Source organism: Rhododendron vialii, chromosome 1a (genome assembly GCF_030253575.1).
Source record: "Rhododendron vialii isolate Sample 1 chromosome 1a, ASM3025357v1".
NCBI lineage: Eukaryota > Viridiplantae > Streptophyta > Magnoliopsida > Ericales > Ericaceae > Rhododendron > Rhododendron vialii.
Genome location: NC_080557.1, coordinates 13,729,680 through 13,752,393, shown reverse-complemented (window position 1 = coordinate 13,752,393; position 22,714 = coordinate 13,729,680). Strand labels below are relative to the sequence as shown.

Here is a 22,714-nt window from a genome sequence, read left to right as displayed (position 1 = left end):
TGCCGGGTATGTGAGATAAAAAGTTGTTAGTTGGTAAAAAAAAATTGTTAGGGAAAATCAGTTGATAAAATGCGTTAAGTTTTTATTATTTTTTGTTACTGAAACGAAATGATACAATGCGGTTTTTTTTTTTTTTTTGTGGTTTTGTCAGTGGAAATAGTGCCTTAGAGCAAGTACACCAATAATTAGCTAAACTACCTTGTGAATAGTACACAATTCTATTTTACCTATCAATTTTTTCTTTCACAACTACACCAACACTATCTATTTTACCTAACACCTATTAAAATATAGATTTTTCACTCTTTTTAAATAAGAGAGAAAGAAAGAGAGAGAGGGGAGGAGGAGGAGGAAAAAAGAATAAAAAATTGCAGCAGCGTGAACAGGAGGAGGAAAAAGAATAAAAAATTGCAGCAGCGTGAACAGTAGCTTTGGTAAAGATAGCGACGCACTGTTTATAAATGCATTTTACAGCCCCTTTTACCTATTCTGCAGACCTATTTTGGAGACTTAAATAGGTAAAATAACTAAAAAAAGGTTGTTTAGTTGTTCCGATAAACTTGCTCTTATGTATGTACTGTACAGTGCTTTTGGAGGTACAAGCTTTTGAAGTACTTTTTGAAAGCTAAATAGCTCCATGCTCTCCTTTATGCTCTATGCATAGCTTGTTGGAGTTGCTCTAAGGAGAAGCATGACGCAAAGTTGAGTTCAAGGATTTTTTTTTTCACGGAGTTAAAGGATACTCATGCATTTTTAGGACTCCGTTCCGTCTAATTTTTCGCATTTTTTTGTTTTTTATTTAATTTTTTTTCGCATTTATTTATTTAGATCTAAACTTTTGTGATTTATTGATTTGTCTCGACGAAAGAAATTAAAAAAAAAATTACTTTTATCCAGATATTTTGAAAAATAACACTTTTTAGCAACAACAAAAAAAGTCAAAAAAGTTGGTTTTTTAGCCAAAAAGTGGTTATTTTTCTAAATATTGGGTAAAAGTAAAAAAATTATACTGTTTCGATTCCTCTCGTCGAGACAACTCAATAAGTTACGAAAATTGACACAAAACTAACAAATGCGAAAAAAATTCAAATAAAGACAAAACCAACTTATTTGACTAAAAGTTAAGTAGAACAACACCTAAGAGATAATTAGGCTGTGTTCCACAACCCAAATAAGAACTTATTTTTTGTTGAATAAGAAGGCTTGTTCCCCAAAAAATAAGAAGGAGGTGCTTATTTTTCAGAATTTATATAGGAACCAATGGGCGCCGGAGAGGGAAATTGTATCAGCGGCTGCGCCGGGCCATCTCCGGCCACCGGACGGCCGATCTGAGCCGTCCAAAAATTCTATAAAAAAAAACCGAGGGGGCCAACGCGAGATTCAACGGCATCCGAGGTGTGTAGGGTGCTTGATCCGAGCACCCCTTTTCCGTGTATATATGATCATCACATATAGTACACGAAAAAGGGGTGCTCGGATCAATCACCCTACACACCTCGGATGCCGTTGATTCCCGCAATCACCCCCTCGATTTTTTTTTTAAGAATTTTTGGACGGCTGGGATCGGCCGTCCGGTGGCCGGAGACGGCCCGGCGCGGCCGGCGGTACGATTTCCCTCCGCCGGCGCCATTATCATAGCAACAGTCTTATTTTTTGTATAAGGCAACTTCAAGCTCAAAAATCATGTGTTTACGCAAATAATTTTTCTATCACTATGGATCTTGTTTGATAGATCTCATTGAGATATTTAATACAGTGCAAAAAGAATTGATTTTTTTTTCATTTACATGATTTTTGAGTTTAAAAATGTGAAAGGAACTTTTTATTTGGGTTTTGTGGAATGACCCTTCTTATTTTTGAATAAAAAGTGGCAAAATAAGTACTTATTTTTTAAGAAGATTTTCGAAACGGAGCCTTATTCCCCATTCAAACACTCATCCTTTCTTTATCCCATTTATCACATCATCATCCATGGGCGGATTCAGTAAAGGCATCGGCACTTAGGGGTCACCTTTCCTTCCTTCTTTTTAGGAGAATCCATACATAAATTTTGCGGCCTGAAGTTGGGCGTGGGTTTCGAACCAAATATGTCGATGAACTGTGCTACACACAGCAATTTGTGTACAGATTATACACAGATTTTATTGTGAGGTCCACCATGGGTCCCACACAAATTATCCGAGTCGTTCATTAAATGTAAAACATTTTTTCAAGGGTTCCCGTAAAAAATAATCTCAATCCGATACCTATAGGTGCTCGATCCAATTATATAACTTTTCATGATCCGAAAATCTGAATGAAAAGTTCGATGGTTGGATGAAACATCTATAAGTATTGGATTGAGCTTATTTTTTACGGGGACCCTTGAAAAAATGTTTTACATTTAATGAACGACTCAGATGATTTGTGTGGGACCCGTGATAGGCTCCATAATAAAATCTGTGCACAGATTATATGTATGTGTCGACTTTCGACTCAACTTCCACTTTCCCAGCGGATTAAAAAAAAACTCACACTTTCCCACGTATAATAACCTAATACCCATCCCAACCTAATCCTTTCTCTCTCTAGAGTAAAGCGACGAGTAGAGCACGAGGAAGAACATCTGAGAGCATCTTCAACCCATCCCCATTTTGGAGAATTCATGCCCTTAAATCCATCTACATTTGGGGTCTTCATTTTGGAGACTCAATTTTCATTCTCCATATTTGGAGGATCACCTCCCAAATGGAGACCCATCTCCATTTCCCTCCTTCACTAATATTCTATTTACTTTTTTGCTAGAATTTTGTCAATTACATATAACTTTTACATTACGCATCATTTTTCTACAAAATTGATATTATTGGAAAGACAATAATAATACCTTCAAAATGAGTCTAATATTAAAGACCCTATATGTACTGATTGAGGGGGGAGAGAAACGTACCAACGGCCGCCGGCGGGCCGTCTCCGGCCACAGGCTCAGCCGCTCCGAGCCGTCCAAAAATTCTATAAAAAGAAACCCGATGGGGCCTACGCGGAAATCAACGGCATCCGAGGTGTGTAGGGTGCTTGATCCGAGGACCCATTTTTCGTGTATATACACGTGTATACATATATACACGAAAAGGGGTACTCGGATCAAGCATCCTACACACCTCAGATGCCATTGATTCTTGCGTAGGCCCCATCGGGTTTTTTTTATAGAATTTTTGGACTGCTCGGATGGCCGTCCAGTGGCCGGAGACGGCCTGCCGGCGGTATGTTTTCTCTCCCCCCGGTCGGTACTTGTATCATTTTTGAATATTAAATGCATTTTGAAATAACATCAAATGTAAATTCAAACTATTTGAACTCATAATATTATTTTTTCTCATTTACACTATCCTATCATTGTATTGGTTTGAATACTGAGTTGAAATGAGAAAGGAAAAAAACATGCATCTAATGAAAGGAGGACAAAAAAAAAACAATATCGAACAATAAATAGAGAAGAATTGGGGGAGAGTTTTGGAGGTGAAAAATGAAGAATTTGGTTGGATTTGTTGATTCTCCAAAATTATCTTTTGAATAGAATATATATTTTTGAGTCTCCAAAATAGAGAAAGAGTGAGAGAGCGACCAACTAATCTCCGGCTACTTGACTTCTAATCAGCAACCACCATCTCTTGGTGTACCGTATTCGGCAATTAACTCTTTACTTCGATTACCAAAAGTACACTGGTTTTGCTGGTAGAAAAGTTAGTGAAATTTATGCATTTGGTTAAAATCGCAGACAATCGCTTAACACCTAACCAAATGATTCTGTTAAAGATTTGTTCATGTACTTTGAATCTTCGATTTTTACATTTTATCCTCTATTTTGTTACTTTAGTGCAACTAATATTTAATTTTTCATTGAATTTTTATGAAAAATGCTGTACTACGTTTCACTCTTGTTAATATGAGTAAAAATGCAATATTGATGAGCAAATTAACCAAATTCAAAAGTAATCGGTTAAATCAAATAACTGGAAAGAAATACTCAAAGTTTGTTGGTTTTTCTTCACATTAGTGAGATTTATCTAAATCGCTGATTTGTGAAATTTCAAATCTTTCCACACCCTCCATTAAAGTGCGTGAAAATGAGCCAAAGTTCATAAAATAGAAAAAAAGAAGAAGACAAAAGAACATATTATTATTTCTTTCAACCAGTATTTTCTTCGATTTTTGTCATTTGTTAGGTGCGCAAGGGAGCAAGGTTTTTCTTTGTATTGCTTCTTAAATTCGTTGTACCACTATTTTACATCGCTTGTCCCCTGTTTTTAATGCTGTAATATTATCTAATTTTCTCATTTTTCCAAGCACGTAAATATATGTGAAATTAATTACTCCCTCGTTTTTATCTACTTGCGCTCTTTTTTTCCCCTAAGCTACGTGAAATTTCAAAACTAACCTCTAATTTAATCATTCCTAACCAATTTTCCACACATGACAAGACAAATTTGTAATTTTACATAAAATCCAAAACATATAGTGCAAGTGAATAAAGAGAGAGTGCAACAACATTACCCACATGCATGTACATATCCGTGGATGCACACATGTATGTGTATATATACCTCTATAATTCCGACATTTGTCAGGACCGATCCTTTTCACGACAGTTCTCAGGACCAATCCTTTTTTTCTTTCCTTGGATAGGAAATGAGAGTCCCAACTTGAATTGTCCGGGCTAAAACCCAACCTGTAACTCCAAAGCTGATAAGTGAAGCAAGAATGTAATCACATTGTCTGAAAAGAAATGGTTTGTGTACATTCACGAGTCCGAACAAGTCGTGATGTCAAGGGAAAAACATTTGTCGTTAAACAACCAAGAGAAATCTACTGGAAAGAAAACAGTTGGAAAAACTGGTGATAGCCGTAATCTGAAACACCTGTATCCCCTCCTGAACATTTGCCTGATTAGATTTCAGCTTGGTCAAAACTGCTACAAGAACCTATGTATGGAGAGAAATACAAAAAAAGAAGACAAATACATCCAAGGTTGTCAAAACGGGATACATGGAAGGACGATTATTTTCATTCTATGAAACATATCAGGCAATAGGGCTATGAAGCGCAAATAAGGACATGGACACGGATATGATATGATGGACACGGATATAGACACGTAAAATTCAGGACACCAACATGTGGGGTACGATACAAATATCTTGATATAGACGTATATACAAATATGTGTGTCAGTATATTATCACCATAAGTTTTCCTCCCAACTTAAATAACAAATAACATACATTAACTTACGGAAAATCTTGATTGATATTGAACTCAGAAATGCTTAAAATATTTGGCAATGGCATGGCTAGGATCTCTCAAGAAATCTTTAATAAAAATTCTCCAAGTATTTTAAGTTAATTTATGAGTGGTCACAACAATTATGATGTTTTCCAACCTTGTATATTTCTTACTCAAATGTCAAATTCCACAATTTTTGATAAGTCACATGTTAGCGAGTATCTAGGAAGGATCACGTATTTATTTTTTCTCTCCTAGACAACAAAGAAGTGTCAGACACATTGCAAGAAGAGTGTCGAACATGTGTCCAAATTGAAATTTTTATTTTCTGATTAAGCACGAAAAATGAGTATCGGACACATGTCCGAGGAGTGTCAGTATCTAACACATGTCGGATATGGATACGTCACCTGTTAAGGGTCGGTGCTTCTTAGGTATAGGGCATCATAAGATACATTTATAACTTGAAACAATACTTACACCCGATATAAAATTTCATAATGTATTGCATATGTTGATGGTATAGAATTTCGCATCTTCTAACTATCGTGTAGTGATCAGAGATACATATCGACTCTACCTCTAAACGTATCAAACTGTCTTTAGTTAGAAATGTGAAAAAAGATAAGTTCTATACACATTTGTCCGATTTCTGTACATTCGAAATCTTCTGATTCTACAGGTCTCCCAGGCCGCTGAGGAAGAGTTGGGCCGCTCGCAGTGGAGGTGGTGGGGGTGACACGCTCACTGTGCCTCAAAGGATTGGACGTTCAAGCACATGCTATGAACAAAGTGAGGAACCACCTTCATTGCGCCACTCTTGGTGGTGGAGGGACTCACTGTGGTGGAGGTGATGGTTGCAGTGCCTGTGGCCACCCAAGCTAGTTCCGTGTAGTCTAGGGCCTCTCCACCTATGGATAATCGGTTCAGGGTTGGATGCCTTCAAAATTCTTATAGCAAGGACATGGCAGTCTAACGGGCCAGGTCTTCAAGTCTATGTCTTGTCACTAGAGCTTCTCATCTCACTATAACCCCCGCACCGACCGAACCGCACAACCCCCGCACCGACCGAACCGCACATGCTGGGGGAGTTAAGACGTGTGCCAAATAGACTCTCTAAATCGCCAAATTTCTTGGATATAGCCCAGAGGCGTCTCCATGGATGGACAAGTGATCTCGAGTTTGACATCTCTAAAATCATGACAAAGTCTATGTTACATCCTTTGATAACAAAGCCAGGGAAAAACGTACGTCATTTAGGTGGATAAAGAAAAGTGCATCAACATGCCACACTTCTAGAATTTTTTTACTACCAATATTCTTCATTGCAATATGATCCAATTTCTCAGTTCATGCAAAATGCCTGATTCATCAGATAACCATAATGATGTGGCCACCTGTTCAACAGATTTCCACCGTCATTGTCATATTCACAAAACCAGCATGTGCGATGATTCAAGTTAACATTCAAGTACATTTGTTTCAGGTCCAAGACATTTACCAAATAATGCCCAATTAGTATTCCCACACACTTCGAAGTCAAGCTACAAATGGTAACTTGGAGGACCGTCCACTCACAACATGCGTAAATGCAATAAAAACTCACAGATGCGTACATTATAATATGAGATTAGGAACACTACCAATGCAATTAATATACGTTTTATTTTGCATTTGGGATGGAAGTTTCTGAGGATGAATAGAAAGAGGGGTTCACTGACCATAACAAGCAGCTTTAGACACTGGAATGGCTGGATTTGCCCCAAATATCAGTTGATCTGATTAGAATAGAAGCAGCCAGACTCGTAAGGTGTTTTGAAGAACTGAAACTCTTGGAACTGGTTATTCCCGTTACTATGCAAATCCAATGAATGCAGACGGGACATGGCAGTTGGTTCCTCCGGTCTCATGTGCTGCGATGAAGCAAGTGCCGCATTTTGTGGCTCTGCATGTATCATTGGCTGGGATCCACTTCTTTGGTTTACCTGAATGAACTGCCCCAGTGAAGTGGGTTCAGGCTCATTCGAACCCCAGGAATTGGTTGACAGAAGAGAGTGAGCATGACGAAGATCTGTTGCTACGTCCAAGTTAGAACGACCGGCAGACGGCGCTAAATCTGTAAAAAAAATTAATCAACATAAGACAGCAACACGGGCTGGGGCAGCCAGAACTAATCGTCCTCTAGGTGAGCTTATTAATTTCTCAAACAAGAACAATTTTCCTTTTTCATTTTGTGTCTCTTCAGTCTTCATGTTGATTTAAGCTCATTTCCCCCTCAATCATGCAATAAGTACTAAATTGTGGACAAAAATGAATGCAACAACAGAAGGGAAAGACTTGATTACAAGAACCACACCTTTTTTTTCCCAAGGTTTTGACCAAGAGACAAAATGGGGCGCCACAGTTGTAAGTGGCAAAAAGAGGATTACTTAAATAGTTAAATTGCAAACAAATCAAGTTGCTTACAACTCGAAGCCGGGCTCGTTTGAAAATCATGTGTACCAATTTGATTACAAAAGGAGTCAAGCTCAAACCCTACTACTGTCAAGCTCGAGTATCCATGAATCAAGCTCGATCAAAAGTGAACTCAAATAGGTTACTATTGAACAAAGGTACTTTACTGATTTTATGGGGTTGAAGCCCTGCTAACTTTTGCAGAACCATTTCGTAAGTTAGTAAAGATATTACTAGCTTTATACTGCTACATGCAAACCATGTCAATATGATATAAGCAGACAAAGTTATCATTTCTGTCTTTTTCTTTATATTTTACGATAACACAGGGTGACCGGGCCAGCGCACCTCGGCTAATCTCTGGGAGACCAATACTTACTAGTTTACTAGCGGGGGCCAAGTTACAACCAGGACAAAGCCCCTTATGGACTGACTCCACAAAAGTTCGTAGCACCTAGTAGGTTTCGAACTTGAGACCTAGAAGAGAGCAAACCCCAAAGTCCCGGTCCTTGACACTATGCCACGTTCCAACCCCTTGGGCCGTGGGGAGTGTTTTACTGTCATTTCTTGTTCTGATGGCTAGAGAAAGCTACTAAGCATATTGTGCGTGCTTTGGGTATTTTGGTTGTTTTGTAACTTATGAAACGTTTTTGGCTGCTATAGAGAGTATTTTCCTGGAGGAGGGGTCTTTTGTTGGAAAAGTCTCATATTTAGATACAAGGAGGCTGATCTGCAGAGCAAGGGGACTTTTGCAGAAGAAAATGCAGTTTTCTATAGAGGACCCGTGCATTGAGCTGAGAGCTCCAAACCAACTAGGGCTGTGAAGGTTTGGAGGCTACTGATATTTTAGCTGTTGTATGTGCGAAAAGGCTGGCAACAATGCTTTTTCCTTATATTCAAAGATGGTGGCAAACAAATTCAGCTACTCCTCTTGGATTTGGAAACTAGCACATCTTGGTGAATTAGATTTGGGTCTAGCTGTTGTTTCTTGCTAGAATACTCCATTCTTTGGTATTACTTGATTCAAAGGGATTTGGTGGAAGAAAGGGACTACGGGTCAGCTCTAAGACAAGATCTGTGTTGCTTATCAAAAAAAAAAAAAAAGACAAGATCTGTGTTGCAATTTGATAGGGGCCACACATGTCAGTTTCCAAATGGCAATGACAGAATGAAGGCCTCTACCACATCATTTGACGAATCGAAGTTAGTATAGATATTGTTTTGGGCCAGCCTCCGACAACAAGGGATCTAAAATCTATTTTGTTGGTTGAATTTTTTTCTCTTAGATTGTGCATTTCAAGACCTCAGAAATGACTACAGAGAAACTCTATTCTTTCAAGAAGTGGTTAGACTATATGTTGTTCCGAAGGCACATATTTCTAACCTCTGAGGAAGTTGTGGGCAACTGAATTACAACAACAATGCTTATCATCCCCTAACAGACGGATGAAAAAAAAAATCTGATTTTGGATTATCACCAAACATAATAAAATGTGCTCCTATACTCGTGGTTGACATATGGAAATTGAAGTTTCATAATCCAAATCCAATAAGACCACTCCTATTCAGAGTGCAAACACAAGTCCAACCCCAAGTCAGGGCCAAAGAAAAAGTCACTCCAGCCTTGTGCTTTCACTATGATTATCTTTTTTCCATCCAATGAGATGTGTGAGTTCTGATTTCATGTGATTTCTGTCTGTGAGATGACGTCCAAAAACTAGCCTTTCATTGTTGATGCAATGCACATCCACATTTGATGTGTATAAATTCTACTTGCAATTATAATGTCACATAGAAAATTTTCTTATAATTAGTCCAGTACACATCTAACTAAGAAAAGAAAACCTACCGTGATTAAGGACCCGAGGTGTTGTGCTCTGGAAAGAATAGATCTCTGAATCAAGGCATTCCATAGAAGTGTAATTGGGCAGCTTATCACTGGACAAATATGTCTCCCTATACATGCCTGCATGTTTTGCAGGTCTATTCAGAGAATATCTGGATTGTTCAATCTTAAAGTTGCAACCATTTTGCCATGTGCAGGGTGAAACAGGAGAGGGGACCCTGTTTAACAGATGGTTCATCTGGTGTCTCCCATCTGTTCAGGTCCAAAAAACAAAGGGAAATGACGCGTTATGCGTGTCAAATTGTTGGAAAGAAGGCCAATTATGCTTGTCAAATTGATTATTAAGAGTATGGAAGTGCTTCTAAAAGAGCAAGTACAATGTTCAGCTACAATTAAAAACTACGAGAGAAATAAGGAACATACTAACCAGTAACCACATATCCGTAAATGAACAAATAGATATGCAAGGTGTAAAACACAATTTCCCCAGGTAAAAATGATGGGTAAAGAGAAAGATAAATATGCATATGCAGTTGTGTTCAATATGAAAAAAAGTGTTAGAAATTTTGAGTGTCAAAAACCCACCGTTTAATGATGAAGCTCTCATGGAGTTGAACTGGATCGCCTCCTGACGTGGCCTGCGGCGTCGTGCATTGTGATCAGAGAGCCGCCTTCGACAGCTCCGCTTCTTGTCATCAAACTCCGACAGGTTATGGAACCTTTATATTGCTAACCAAGTAAATATGTCAACATCCTCAAAGGGGGGAAAAAAAAAAAAACCCTTCCAGATATTGATGACTTGGAGCATCTCCAGCGGTCATTGCCACTTTGCCATAGCCACAACCCTATTTTGCCTACTACAGTGTCGAAAACAAAAACAAAACAAAAGTGGCATTTGAAATGTACAGCAGCATCTCTGGTCGATTGGTGAATGCTAGTATTTTGCAACATCCACACTACCTTTGACTAACAACCATTAACTAACGTGGCAAGCTTGCCAAAACCAAAACTTGAAGCCAAATTTGGTACAAGAAATGGCCCTGGAAAATTTTTTGCAAGGGATTTTTCCCACTGAAGCTGCACTTTTGCTCATTTCTGTCGAATTTTGGCTACAGCAAGGGATTTGCCGAGACAGTGGAGGTGCTCCTAGGCAAACTAGTGGATGGGCTACGTTAATTACTAACAAATAAAATTCTAGTAACAGTTCCACAAGAAGAACTTGCCTGCTGCACTGCTGGCAAAACCTGCGCTCCACCCCGGCTACAACGACCCTTGGACTTTTGGAATGGCTTTCGCAAATTCTATGTCGACGGTGGTACTCTTTAGCTGACTTGAGGTCAAGGTGGCATCCCTCAACTTGGCAATGCGGGGCCTGTGCACCATGGTTAGGCACCCTAGATCTCCTTGCTGTAGCAGCACTTGATGTAGGAATTATGGAAATAGGTGCAGCGGTCTTCGATGAGCTAGCGGAAGCACACATGTCCTCAAAATACGTCCGCTTACCAAGCTTCAAACCAATCATTGGACCACCACTGCTTATAGAATCCCCCAATGCCGGAAAATTCTCAGAAAATACTACCTTCTGACAACAATCTATGGGCAACCCATCAACAGTGCTGAAAGTCTCCACTCCTTCCTTCAATGAAGAATCCGCCGACGAATAAAGAAATTCATTTCCATCTCCCTCTCCCTCAATCTCATGGCTTGAAAGTTGTACATGTTTTGGAATTTCAATTGTCTTTCCATTAGACATACAAAGATTCTCCCAGTCCCACTCTGAGGGAGTTTTTGAGGTCCAGTCCATTGCTAGAGGAATCTCATAAATGAAAATTCAGATACCCTCTACAGATTGTGCTACCAAACTTCTCTATTCAGCACTGGATGATGCATAATTTAAGTTTCAAAAGCTAATACATCCATTATATGAGGGAACCAAAACAATGCAAGCGATGCCGAAAAGACACAGATCGAGAATCATAATATGAGGAAACTAAAAGCAACACAATAGATACTGAACTTAAAAAGACCAGAATAATGATACAAGCAGTTGATAAACATGTTTAGCAAGAAGGTCATAGTGTAAGCGCGACGACCATACCTTAACAAAATTAAAACCTGAGATCGCTGTTTCAGAGAGCTCGGTGAGGAAGATATCAACAAGCTTCAGTGTTCCCTAAACCTTGAAGAGACCTGTGCAAACCACTAACAACAGAGGCAGATAAAAAGGCCCGTTGGTGTCTAAAAATTAGTATTGTCACTTAGGAGATTAAACTCATTAGTATCTCAGCAATTTAAGCTCCCTTCCTATCAAACACATCAGTGTAACTCAATCTGTCAAAGCCCACGTGGGTTTCCTTCTGGTTTCCTTTTTGGCCGGGACAGAACAAGCTCAGCATATACACTCCGGTGGTTTGTGGTCCTGCCACCCATTGCCCAAACCACCACCACCATTTCCCCAAGCACTAAAACACTCCAGAATCAAACCAGTTATAGCAAATTGTACTGTTAAATTTGCACAAACTGTCACTACTCCCTCTTATCACCTGTCAACAAGAAAAAACTGGCTGACCGAAAACAAAAAAAAACAAGAAAAAACTGAGTAACTGTCCTGAAAAAAATTAATGACCTTTCAGTCATAGGTAGTTGATTTTACCTCCTCAAAATCTAATAATATGACTGACAATCATTACAACCCTCTCTCTCTCTCTCTCTCTCTCTCTCTCTCTCCAATAATTTGTGGAGAGATATTACTCCATTCTGGCAATGAGTGTCTTCAGTCATAAATAATAACTCTCTCTTCGGTCTGGTTGTTGAACGAGCATTAAAGCAGGCACTTTCAAGTGCCATCACCTTCTAGCTGCAAGTGATCAAACAGGCTACTTCCCTTTCAACAATAATTGAATCTCATGAGTAAAAAACAGGCTCCTTTCTTCAATGTGACAGCTGAGAGTAGGTGGTGCAAACATACACGCGTCAGATTCTAAGTTTCCTCGAAATGAATCTACACTTCAAGGTCCACCGATAAATATCACCCAAATCACGTCTGAATTGAACCCTAGCTAAACCTTTTCCAAGTAAAAAATGAATGTAAATAATTTAACGGCTCCACTTTCACACCATCATTAACCGTGTATCTGTCTGTTGCTTGCACAATGCAACTGAAACATAGACCGATGTCCGCAAGCGGAGATGTGAACCCCACTTTCTATGGACTAGTTTGGTCCACTTCAAAAGATAGACACCCCCAGTTCTTACAGATTAGTTAGGTCCAAGAGTTCAAATCTTCTACAACTGACAATGCCTGTAACGGTGTTGCATTGCCTTTTTTGCCTTTGAAACGCATAAAATCCTCACATCTCAAGATTCTCACTTGCTTCGATGGCCGAAAATACACAGGAACACGCATTTTTTGGGTACAGAGGATTTGAGGGGCACTTGCACACCCAAAACTGCAGAAGCCGGGTGGATGAAAATTGGAGAGGATCAGCCTGGGCCTTGCTATTGGAAAGAAGACAAAAAAGTACTTCTTTCCCAGCTTTCTGCACACATGCTGAGAGAAATAACACTTGATAGGATTTCAAATATGACAAGACAGACAAGACCAGCAATTAGTTATCTGAAACAATTACTCATTGCCATCTGGGTCTATCAAGTTTTACCAGCATGCATCTAAACATTGTCCTAGAAAAATTACAGGGGCCAGTAGTTAAATGTCAAGTTGTGAGCTGATATTATCACAGCATTGCTGACGGCACAAGCGCACACACTTGGGCGCAGTTGTGTGTCCAATCTATAATTTTTTAGAGCGGAGAAAGGGTTCAAAGCAGGGCCGGCTTACAGCTGTAAAATATACCTGAAGCTTTCAGGTTCGAACCTCAAGCGCTGGAACTCAAATCACATAATCCTTGATAATGCCCTCGCTCCTGCTCCCAATCCTTGCCTTACACTCGCGCTCTCAAATCCTCGCTCTCACCAATTTCAGTAGTTTGGGATGTTTTCCGAAGACACTTTCGTGCTCGCGCACCCGCACTCGAATTTTGTTGCTTAGGGTAGCACGCGTGCGAGAACGACGAATTAGGTTAAGATAATATGTGAGGAAAACGAAACCAGTAGGTCCGGAGACATTAGTTTAGGCAAAACTCCAACTACAAGCAGAAAGGGAAATAGTTCAAAGTTTGTAAACCACTTTATTTTGGCCCAACCACAACGATTAGGGAAGTACATTAGATCTGCTCGACACCGACAAAGGTAAATCTTCATCTAATCCTTCATTTTTCTTATTAGTACGAATGTTTTTCCATAACAAGAACGAATTCGTTTGAAAGCCCAAACAAGAAATACAACATCTGAAGGACATAACCCCCAGAATACAATTGATCCAAATCCGAAGCTATGCCAACCATAGAAGCTATCAAACCAAACTAACAAGCAACAAAAAAGAAAAAGAAAAAAGAGAACAAAAAAGGGAATCAGGTATTATCCTCGAATCATTTTACAAACCCAGAAATGCCCCCAAATTTCACATGGATTCTTGTTCTTCAGATATGCTTTTTGATCCAACAATCCTTCATGTTTCTCCGTAAACCTGTCTAGTAAGGCCACCAATCAGGGCCACCCGGCTTCTTCACGAGGATCTGATTGTACTCGGGCCTGGCTGTGAGATCTTTGAAGACGATGAAAGCGATGAGGAAGAACAGAACGAAAAGGATCTCGAATTCGGCGAACCGAACGAAGGTGAAGACCGAGGTGACGGACCGAGTCAACAGCGACTCGTTCCGATTCCGGCCCGCGCTCGCTCGTTTTGGCATCGTGTATTTCTCCTCCTCCTCCTCCTTCGACCACTGATTCTCGTTTAGGGCTCCGACCGTTTCCTTAACTTGAGTTTTTTAGGCCTCAATTCTATTTGGGTGAAGTTCACAAATATCCCCCTCTATTCGAGTGGAATCACACTTCACACCCAAAAAATGTTTTGAAATCACACAGCACACCCTACAGGAGCATGTGACAGAAATGACATGAGTACAGCAAAAGCTGTACAAATAGCTTGCACAGATCCATTTTGGACCTGATTTGGGTCCCAAAAAAATGATCGGACTCGTTTATGTTGTTCAAAATATGTTTTTTTAGGGTTTTTATAAAAAATCATCTCAATTCGATATCGGTAAGGATATTTACAAATCATTCAACTTTGCTTCAGAATTCTCAATCCGATATCGGTAAGGATATTTACAAATCATCTATCAAAATTTGGCCTAAAAAATAAATTTTGAACAAAATGAGCGACTCCGATTATCTTTGTGGAACCCAAATCGGGTCTAAAATGGATATGTGCAAGCTGTTTGTACAGCTTTTGCTATACCTCTAGCACCTCTGAGCATGTGAAAAGTTGGGACTTTTTTTTCGACGGTCAAGAGGTGTTTGAGCTGGCTTACACGAATCTCAACTAATCCCCGAAAGAAATTTCTTTCTTGCGTTCTTACCCCTTGAATCGAAACCTGGTCAATTGTGGAGATCAAACCCACTAACCAATCGGACTTCCTTGAGGCTAGTTGAGACATTTCATTTACCAATAATATGCTATGTTTACTTTCAATATGGTTCGCTCCCATAAAGATTGTCCAGCACCAGCAATATGAGAACTTAAAAGCAATTCATTTTTTCACAATAAAAATTCACAATTTTTTGCTGCTAATTAGTAGAAGTCAATGAGATCTTTTAATTTCTCAAAAAAAATGTTTGAGTGCATTTAAAAATTGTGCCGTAATCTACATGAAAATGTTACATTCGAGTTTTTATATATTTTTATCTTCTACAAATCGAGACGCTATCGAAATCTGGATTTGAACTATTTCATCTCTAATAAACATGCACAAGTTAAGTGCATATACAACTGTTAGTCTCGTTTTCCTCTGTTAACGGCTTGAAGTATCTGCTTTAAATTATCTCGCCGGAAAAGCTTTCGAGGCTGGTTTGGACTCCGAGAATAAAAGTTTCGTTGGTTTGTTCTTTCGTTCTCCGGTGTTTAGGGCTTCTATTGGTCGCCGGATCTCTGAACGGGCAGAGGTCGACTTTGAGAGAGGGAGAGAGAGAGAGAGAGCGCATAGAGGTCGACGTCTGGGTTTGGAGCACGTGAGTTGAGAACTGGGATCTAATCTCAGCCGTCCAAAGCAAAGATTGAGATTGAGTGTCAATTGTTGTGTTAAATGTTTTGTGAGCGGACTTGCCCCGAAAGTAGAAGTAATAATCTTTTCCTAGCATTTTCCTCCAACATTTAAAAACAAGCTTTTACCTGGTGTTAAGTTCAGATCATTGAAATCATTCGAGATGCGAACAAACTGGCCCGCCTCTCAGACAAGTTCCCTGGACCATGAATTCGTGCTTGGCTCCGTAGTGAAGTAGGAGTAAATTCCTTTGGTGGGTGGATGTGGTAGCTCCGATTTGTTTGTTTCTGATCGGTACTGTAGTGTGGTTACTGTCGCTACCCAAGCCTTGTGGGTACTTTCTTTTTGTCTGTATCTCCAGATGACCCTTGTAAGTCTTTCAGGTGGTCTTTTCCACAGAAAAATGAATAAAAAATTAATCACAACCGTTCTGCAAAACGCTTTACACAACCAATATTTGACCGTTCATGGCAGTAATTAATGGTCAATGTTCATTTCATTTATGACCGGTCATGAATGAACTATGACCGATAATAGATTATTTTTAATCCAGACCGTCCAAAACACATTTGGATGGCCAGAATTAGTTGCACAACCAACACAATGGTTGTGCGTGTAGTTTTTTTGAAAATGAGTATACAAGCTCCGTTCCAGGATCTAAAAAAAAAAGTACTTATGTTTAAATAAGTATTTTTTTAAAAAAATTTTAAGCTTAAAAATAATGAATTTATTGAAATATAAAAATATGCAATATGGATCTTGTTTAAAAGATTTTTTAAACGATGCAAAAAAAAAATTACTTTCATAAGTACATTATTTTTAAACTTGAAAATAAGTACTTATCTTTTAAGAAGGTTATGGATTATTTCACATCAAGAAGTATTACGTACTCTCAGTACTACACAACTGTCTGCCCGGTGATTCTATTGCACCTACGTTGAAATCGAGTGGTATTTGACCATCATAATCTACATGAGGGGAGGCGAATACAGCTTTAAGACAATGACTTGATGTGTGGCATGTGCCCTTCCATGGATCTCACACCCTATTTTCTAACTCTTAACTTCATCTTAAATGTTTTAGTACGTTTTTACTGATTGTACTCATGTTTCACAGCATTTGTAATTGCTTCGCGTTTCATAATAATTACGGTACGAAACTACAAAAATATCCATCCGGCCTACCCGTTGCAATCACTACATGAGACTCACATGCATCGAACATTTTCGAACACTTATGCGACCGAATTTGTGACCCCGTCTGTATCTTTTGCATTTTTTCTACAACTTCGCCTTCTTTTGTTTATGTTAATTAATTCCACACACAAATAACAGTATTTGGACAGTACAATACAAACTACTCCTACTAATGTTAAGAGCACGATCTTCATTAGCGCTATGTGACTAGCCAATCGAGCCAGTCAGGGCATGGGGAGTCTAGTGGTGGTGCTAACGCCGTTTTCCGTCGTGTTATGTGGCGGTGGCCTCTGGTGCTTTGGCTGATCTGCCATTGGAGGCCGCGGCAGGCTAGGTTTGATCCTCCTCATTCCCACTTTCCTTGCATTGGTGTTTGCATTTTCGTCTGCAAAAAGGACAACTTAGTAGTATACTAAAGGACAGTGCACGAGGCTCCGGTTATTGCGAGGTCAAAGGAAGAGTTGATGTATGTAGCCTTACTCCTGCAAGCAGAGAGGTTGTTTCCGCAACTCGAACCCATTACCTCCAGGTTACAATGGAGCAACTTTACCTCCAATACATTGATAATTAAAAAGGGACCCATCCTAAACTTCCTCAAGTCAGTGATTTAGGAGGAATGCTACATGCCCACATGCATCCAACGGTTCCGGGCACAGTTATTTCCGGAATCGTGAAAAGAAGTTGTGTTGCTAACCCAATAAAAGTTTCCTTTCCCGAAACACAAAATCAGTTTTCATCAGTAGGTTGATAAACACAAGGCCTGTTTATTTGATCGAAGATGAGCATCGGTTGAAATCATAAATTCAAATTGATGAAAACCTTAAAATTATTGAAGAGCTCAGATCATCCATGTAGAACCCATAGTCGCAGGACCGTTGGTTTAGAATCGCTATACAACCCGTCGGTACCAGTAGCATTAGGGGAAAAAAATTAGGTGCAACAGGGCCTATACATGTCTTCACTATGAATATCATCAAACGAACAGACTCATGTAACAGCATTGAGGTGTTTTGCATGAGCCAAATTTTCCCATTTTCTATTTCTTATTTCCTATTTTTTGTGTTTGAAAGAAATTTTAGAATAAATTATGCTAGAATTCATTCTTGAAATTGAGTGATGAGACCTAATTTTAGAACAGTTGTAGAAAAGCTTTTACATTTTCATAATAGATTCTTGTTTTGCAGTCAACGAAATATGCATCAGAAAAGAATACTTATCTGAAGCATTTTCAAAAAATTACTACCCTCCCATATTATATAGATTAGCAAACTCGAGGCAATGAAAAATGCATCTTAATTTATACTTAAGATTATAACCATAGACACTGCTCAATTGAAAATCTATTCTATATATTCACACACTTTCACTTATTCCCTATCCAAAAAAAAAAATTTCACTTATTCATAATTCTATTCTAATCATAATCCAATACCTACAACTCACAATCTAAAAATTCAAAATTAATTAAAAAAATTGGCCCCCATTACCCTAATGACGTGGCAACCAAAGATTGTATATGATCAATAATTAAACAAAAACCACGGTAGAAGGGGGAATTCACTTGTCTTGTCTTTACATCCTCGTACAAATTAAAAATTAAATACAGATGCGAATAAAAGGAACCATATCTTGACGTGAATTTGGCAACTTTTCTGGCTAACAATCACTCCAACAATTCAAAACCATGTTGTTCAAATCGCATATGACTTCTATCCGCGTGCTTTTAATCCACGTGTTATATAGGCTAGTGGACAATAGAATCAATCTCTTGATTAGTCGGTCTATTGAGTCGACTACCAAGTTAGTACAAAAAACCTAATATCCCACCACTTTGGGTGCCTAACATACAGCCCATCACATATTCAAGAGTTAAAATCGCAACGTATAACACATAGCACACCTAGTCGGTCCAGACACCCTGAGTTATGAGAAATCAGATGGCGTACCTGCATTGGCAAAACTCAATTGCATGAAGAATGCTGCTACAATCAAGAATATTAGTATAGTACTGGAGTAGAAATCTTTTTCCAAAGAAGGTATGCCATCTGAGTGAAAAAACTTGTTATCTTTCTCTTGCCCTGACTCATCTAATCTAAATATATATAGACAAGCAAATTCAAACGGGTGACGAATTATATTTGTTGGTCCACATTCTTGCCTAACTTCTCTAGCTGGTGCACCTCGAGACCAAATTATATACTACTTTAGTAAATTCATAAGACATACCTGCATCACATAGTTACACAGAGCAAGGCTGTCAAAACGCGATATGTAACGTGCACTATCTATTAATCTTTCTGTAGAGCATTGGGATACTCATATTTTATTCTTAAGTTATGTATAGGATAGGTAACACGTAGAATTTTGATGACATCGATTATTGGGTTAAAACGCGTTGGTCCACCTTCAAATAAGCTATGTATTCATGCTTTAATGAGTTGTACAAGAAAATTCACTTTCTTACACTTTCTTGTATTTTCATGGTAATCAAACACCAAAATAGTGTCAGTATTTTCTCTTTCTTGCATTTTTTAGCAATTTCACTCTATTCAAATGAACCCTCAGTGAATTTCAAATCTTTCAGTTCTTGGTCTATTTTCTTCTGCTGTTTAGGTGTGCACAGAAGAACATAATCCACACTTGATTTAAATCAAAAACTTTTAACTAGTGTAAGGTTCAGGTCCTTAAAATTATTCGAGGTGCGAACAAGGTAGCCCACACATCCCATTATTAAAAAAAAAGTTAGAAATCCCTCAGAGACAATTTCCCTGGACCATGAATTAGTGCTTGGCTGCGTAGTGAAGTAGGAGTAAATTCCTTTGGTGGATGTGGTAGCTCCGATTTGTTTGTTTCTGGTCGGTACCGTAGTGTGGTTAGTGACCCAAGCTTGTAGGTTTAAACTTTAACGGAACTATGTCCATAGAAGTTCATCTTGTGGAGAAATTTTTAGATTTCGGGTAGGTAACACGTTAACCGGCCGATGTGATGCCTAAGCAACACATTCGAACCGTTCAAAAGTATATTGAACGGCTCAGATTGAAACACTCTTCTGCCTCTTTCTTTTTCCTTTTTCTCTCTCCATTTTGTGGGGGGCCCTTTGTACTGATATTGGAAGTAGTGCTTTCGTTTTGTCTTTATCTCCAGTTGACCCTTGTAAGTCTTTCAGGTGGTCTTTTCCACAGAAAAAATGAATATACAAGCGGATATAAAAAAAAAGTACTTATTTTAAAATAAATATATTTTTTAATTTTTAAGTTTAAAAATAATAGATTTACTGAAATTTAAAAATATGCAATATAGGTCTTGTTTGAGAGATCTCAATGAGATTTTTTAAACAATGCAAAAAAAAATATTGAAAAATTATTTTCATAAGTACATTATTTTTAAACTTGAAAATTAAAAATAAGTATTTATTTTTTAAGAAGGATATGGACTATTTCACATCAAAAAGTATTGCCCTTAGTACTACACAACTATCTACTAATCTACTAGGGATTTCATTGGACTTGCGTTGAATTCGAGTGATATTCGACCATCAGAATCTACATGAAAGGAGGCGAATACGGCTTTAGGACAAGGACTTGATGTGCCCTTCCATGGATCTTACCGTCATCCTAAATGTTTTACTTACGTTTTTACCAATTGTGTTCATGGTTCATGGCATTTGTAATTGTTTGGTGTTTCATAATTATTACGGTACAAAACTCAAAAAATATCCACCGGGCCTGCCCGTTGCAATCACTACATGAGACTCACACGCATCGAACATTTTCAAACACTTATGCGACTGAATTGCGACCCTCCGTCTGTGTCTTTAGCATTTTTTTTTCTACAACTTCGCCTTCTCTTATTCATGTTAGTTAATTCCATACACAAATAACAGTATTTGGACAATACAATTTACAAACTCCTGCTATGTTTAAGAGCACGATCTTCATTAACGCTATTTGATTTTGACTAGCCAATCGAGCCAGTCAAGGCATTGGGAGTCCAGTGGTGGTGCTAACCACATTTTAAAAAATATGCATCAGATATTTATTTGTCAATTCAAAAGAAATCGGTACAATTTTGTGTAGTTATATACCTTTTCGATCAATTTGTGGACCTTTGATTCAATCGTCTAGTATGATCTTATTCGACAATAATCAGCAAAGGTGGAACCAAGAATTAATTTTGCCATGAAGTAATCCAAATTTTATACTATATATATATATATATATATATATATATATATATGTGTGTGTGTGTGTGTGTGTGTGTGTGTGTGTGTGTGTGTATATATATATGTGTGTGTGTGTGTATATATACATATATATGTATGTAGATGAACCAAAAGGAGGCAACCTTGTACATAAATACATAAATATTTAAAAATAAACAAAAGAAAAGTATAAAAACCGTACAGTTGTACCCTACGATGTTTCAGAGAGTAAAAATTATGAGTGATGCTACATACACTACATAGTTACACTACACGTTACACTACATTTTATGTGGAGTCCATTTTGGGTCTCAAAAAATTCAGAAAAATATCCGTAAATTCTATAATATTGTTTTATGGGGTCCTGTAAAAAATCAGCTCCAATGAATATCGGTAAGTATTACTTCTTGATTCGTAGGGATGAAATTGTTCATTTGCGCAGTTTGTTCACTACAAATCTAGAAATGATATTTACCGATATCCGTTAAAACTGATTTTTTACAATACCCTATAAAAGCAATATTTTAAAATTTATCAGTATTTTGTTGAATGTTTTTGAGTCCCTAAATAGGCTCCACATAAGATGTAGTGTAACTATGTAGTGTACCTATCTTTAGTGAAAAATTATTCATTATCAAATCTGAATCAATATCTTTAACAAATTATCTTTAACGTAATTTTGAGAGAGAGAGAGAGTTCTTTGCACCGTTTCCCTTTTTATATATAGGTGTCTAACCAACTGTTCGCGCGCGAGGTGGCTCAAAGGACTGAGCGGGCGTGCCAAGACTTGTCGCGTCTAACGTAAAGGGCTGAGCGTCCCTTTTCTGACTTCTAGATCTGAGAGGGCGATAGTGCTGCAACCTAAGGGCTGTATTGCAGTGAAGGTCCGTGGTTTTGCCTCTTCGTACGAGGACTTAATAATTTCCTAACCGTATAGGAAAGAAAGTAACAGCGTAGAATTACTTTACTATGTCGTAATAATAAAGTAGGGGATGAAGAGAGATATGAATAACTTTATTATGTTTCGTAATAATAAAGTTGGGGTACAAGAGAGATAGAGTGAGGGTGAGAAAATAGAGATAGTTGCTTCGCTGAAAAGGCTTTGGTTTTAAGCGTTGAGCTTGATTGGTGTGGGAACCCTTTTTTCTTCTTGAGTTCCTCTATTTATAGGCCACGGCTTCTTGTGAGTTTGCATGGTAATGGATTTCCCGCCCTTTCTCCTCGTAATGACAAGTGTCCCATGTATCTTCTCATCATTGGATCATGGGCGGTTGAGAGGAGTTGATAAAAGTGAATATCAATTTACCCATGTGTGAAATCTTGATCATGGGTGGTTAAGAGAATAATGGGCCATGCCTTTCTCCCCCACTTCCTATTTTCATGGGCAGTTTGGCAAGTAATGGGCCATGTCATCCCTTTTCCCGTGGGTAGCAAACTTCCAGCCATTTGACTCGGTCAAAATGGCTTTCATCAGGCAATCAACTTCCTCTTTCCTTTCCACTTTTCGTGGGCCACTTGGGTAATGGGCCATTTAATTAAATTAAATGGCCTACTAACATACTTAGCCCATATGAACATTTGGGCCAACCGAATT

The 22,714-nt window shown here is 38.4% G+C and overlaps 2 protein-coding genes across 7 annotated transcripts; both read right to left on the bottom strand.

Moving 5' to 3' along the window:
- Positions 1 to 4,730: 4,730 nt before the first annotated feature.
- Positions 4,731 to 13,032, bottom strand: LOC131322516 (squamosa promoter-binding-like protein 3). 6 transcript variants are annotated; one of them, XM_058353878.1, is made up of 7 exons: positions 11,908 to 12,214; positions 11,656 to 11,764; positions 10,786 to 11,439; positions 10,148 to 10,281; positions 9,566 to 9,814; positions 6,984 to 7,378; positions 4,731 to 4,961 (listed from the first exon to the last, which is right to left on the bottom strand). In XM_058353878.1, the coding sequence occupies exons 3-6, from the start codon at positions 11,364 to 11,366 to the stop codon at positions 7,032 to 7,034; spliced, it is 1,311 nt and encodes a 436-aa protein (XP_058209861.1). In that variant the 5' UTR covers positions 11,367 to 11,439; positions 11,656 to 11,764; positions 11,908 to 12,214; the 3' UTR covers positions 4,731 to 4,961; positions 6,984 to 7,031. The 6 variants fall into 6 exon arrangements, with proteins under 6 accessions (XP_058209861.1, XP_058209853.1, XP_058209847.1 ...); XM_058353870.1 differs by having other exon boundaries at positions 10,786 to 11,446; positions 11,661 to 12,215; XM_058353864.1 differs by having other exon boundaries at positions 11,656 to 12,214.
- A 785-nt stretch (positions 13,033 to 13,817) lies between these two features.
- Positions 13,818 to 14,461, bottom strand: LOC131322549 (uncharacterized). Its single transcript, XM_058353910.1, has one exon. It carries the CDS (start codon positions 14,368 to 14,370, stop codon positions 14,152 to 14,154), a length of 219 nt encoding a protein of 72 aa, XP_058209893.1. The 5' UTR covers positions 14,371 to 14,461; the 3' UTR covers positions 13,818 to 14,151.
- Between the last annotated feature and the right edge of the window lie 8,253 nt (positions 14,462 to 22,714).

Excerpts from the sequence above, each read along its gene's own strand:
- LOC131322516 (XM_058353886.1), bottom strand. The coding sequence starts at position 11,366 with ATGGACTGGACCTCAAAAACTCCCTCAGAGTGGGACTGGGAGAATCTT. Across the intron at positions 10,282-10,785 it reads TTTTGCCAGCAGTGCAGCAG|GTTCCATAACCTGTCGGAGT; the intron begins GCAAGTTCTTCT and ends AGCAATATAAAG. Across the intron at positions 9,815-10,147 it reads GAGAGCTTCATCATTAAACG|ATGGGAGACACCAGATGAAC; the intron begins GTGGGTTTTTGA and ends GGACCTGAACAG.
- LOC131322549 (XM_058353910.1), bottom strand. The coding sequence starts at position 14,370 with ATGCCAAAACGAGCGAGCGCGGGCCGGAATCGGAACGAGTCGCTGTTG.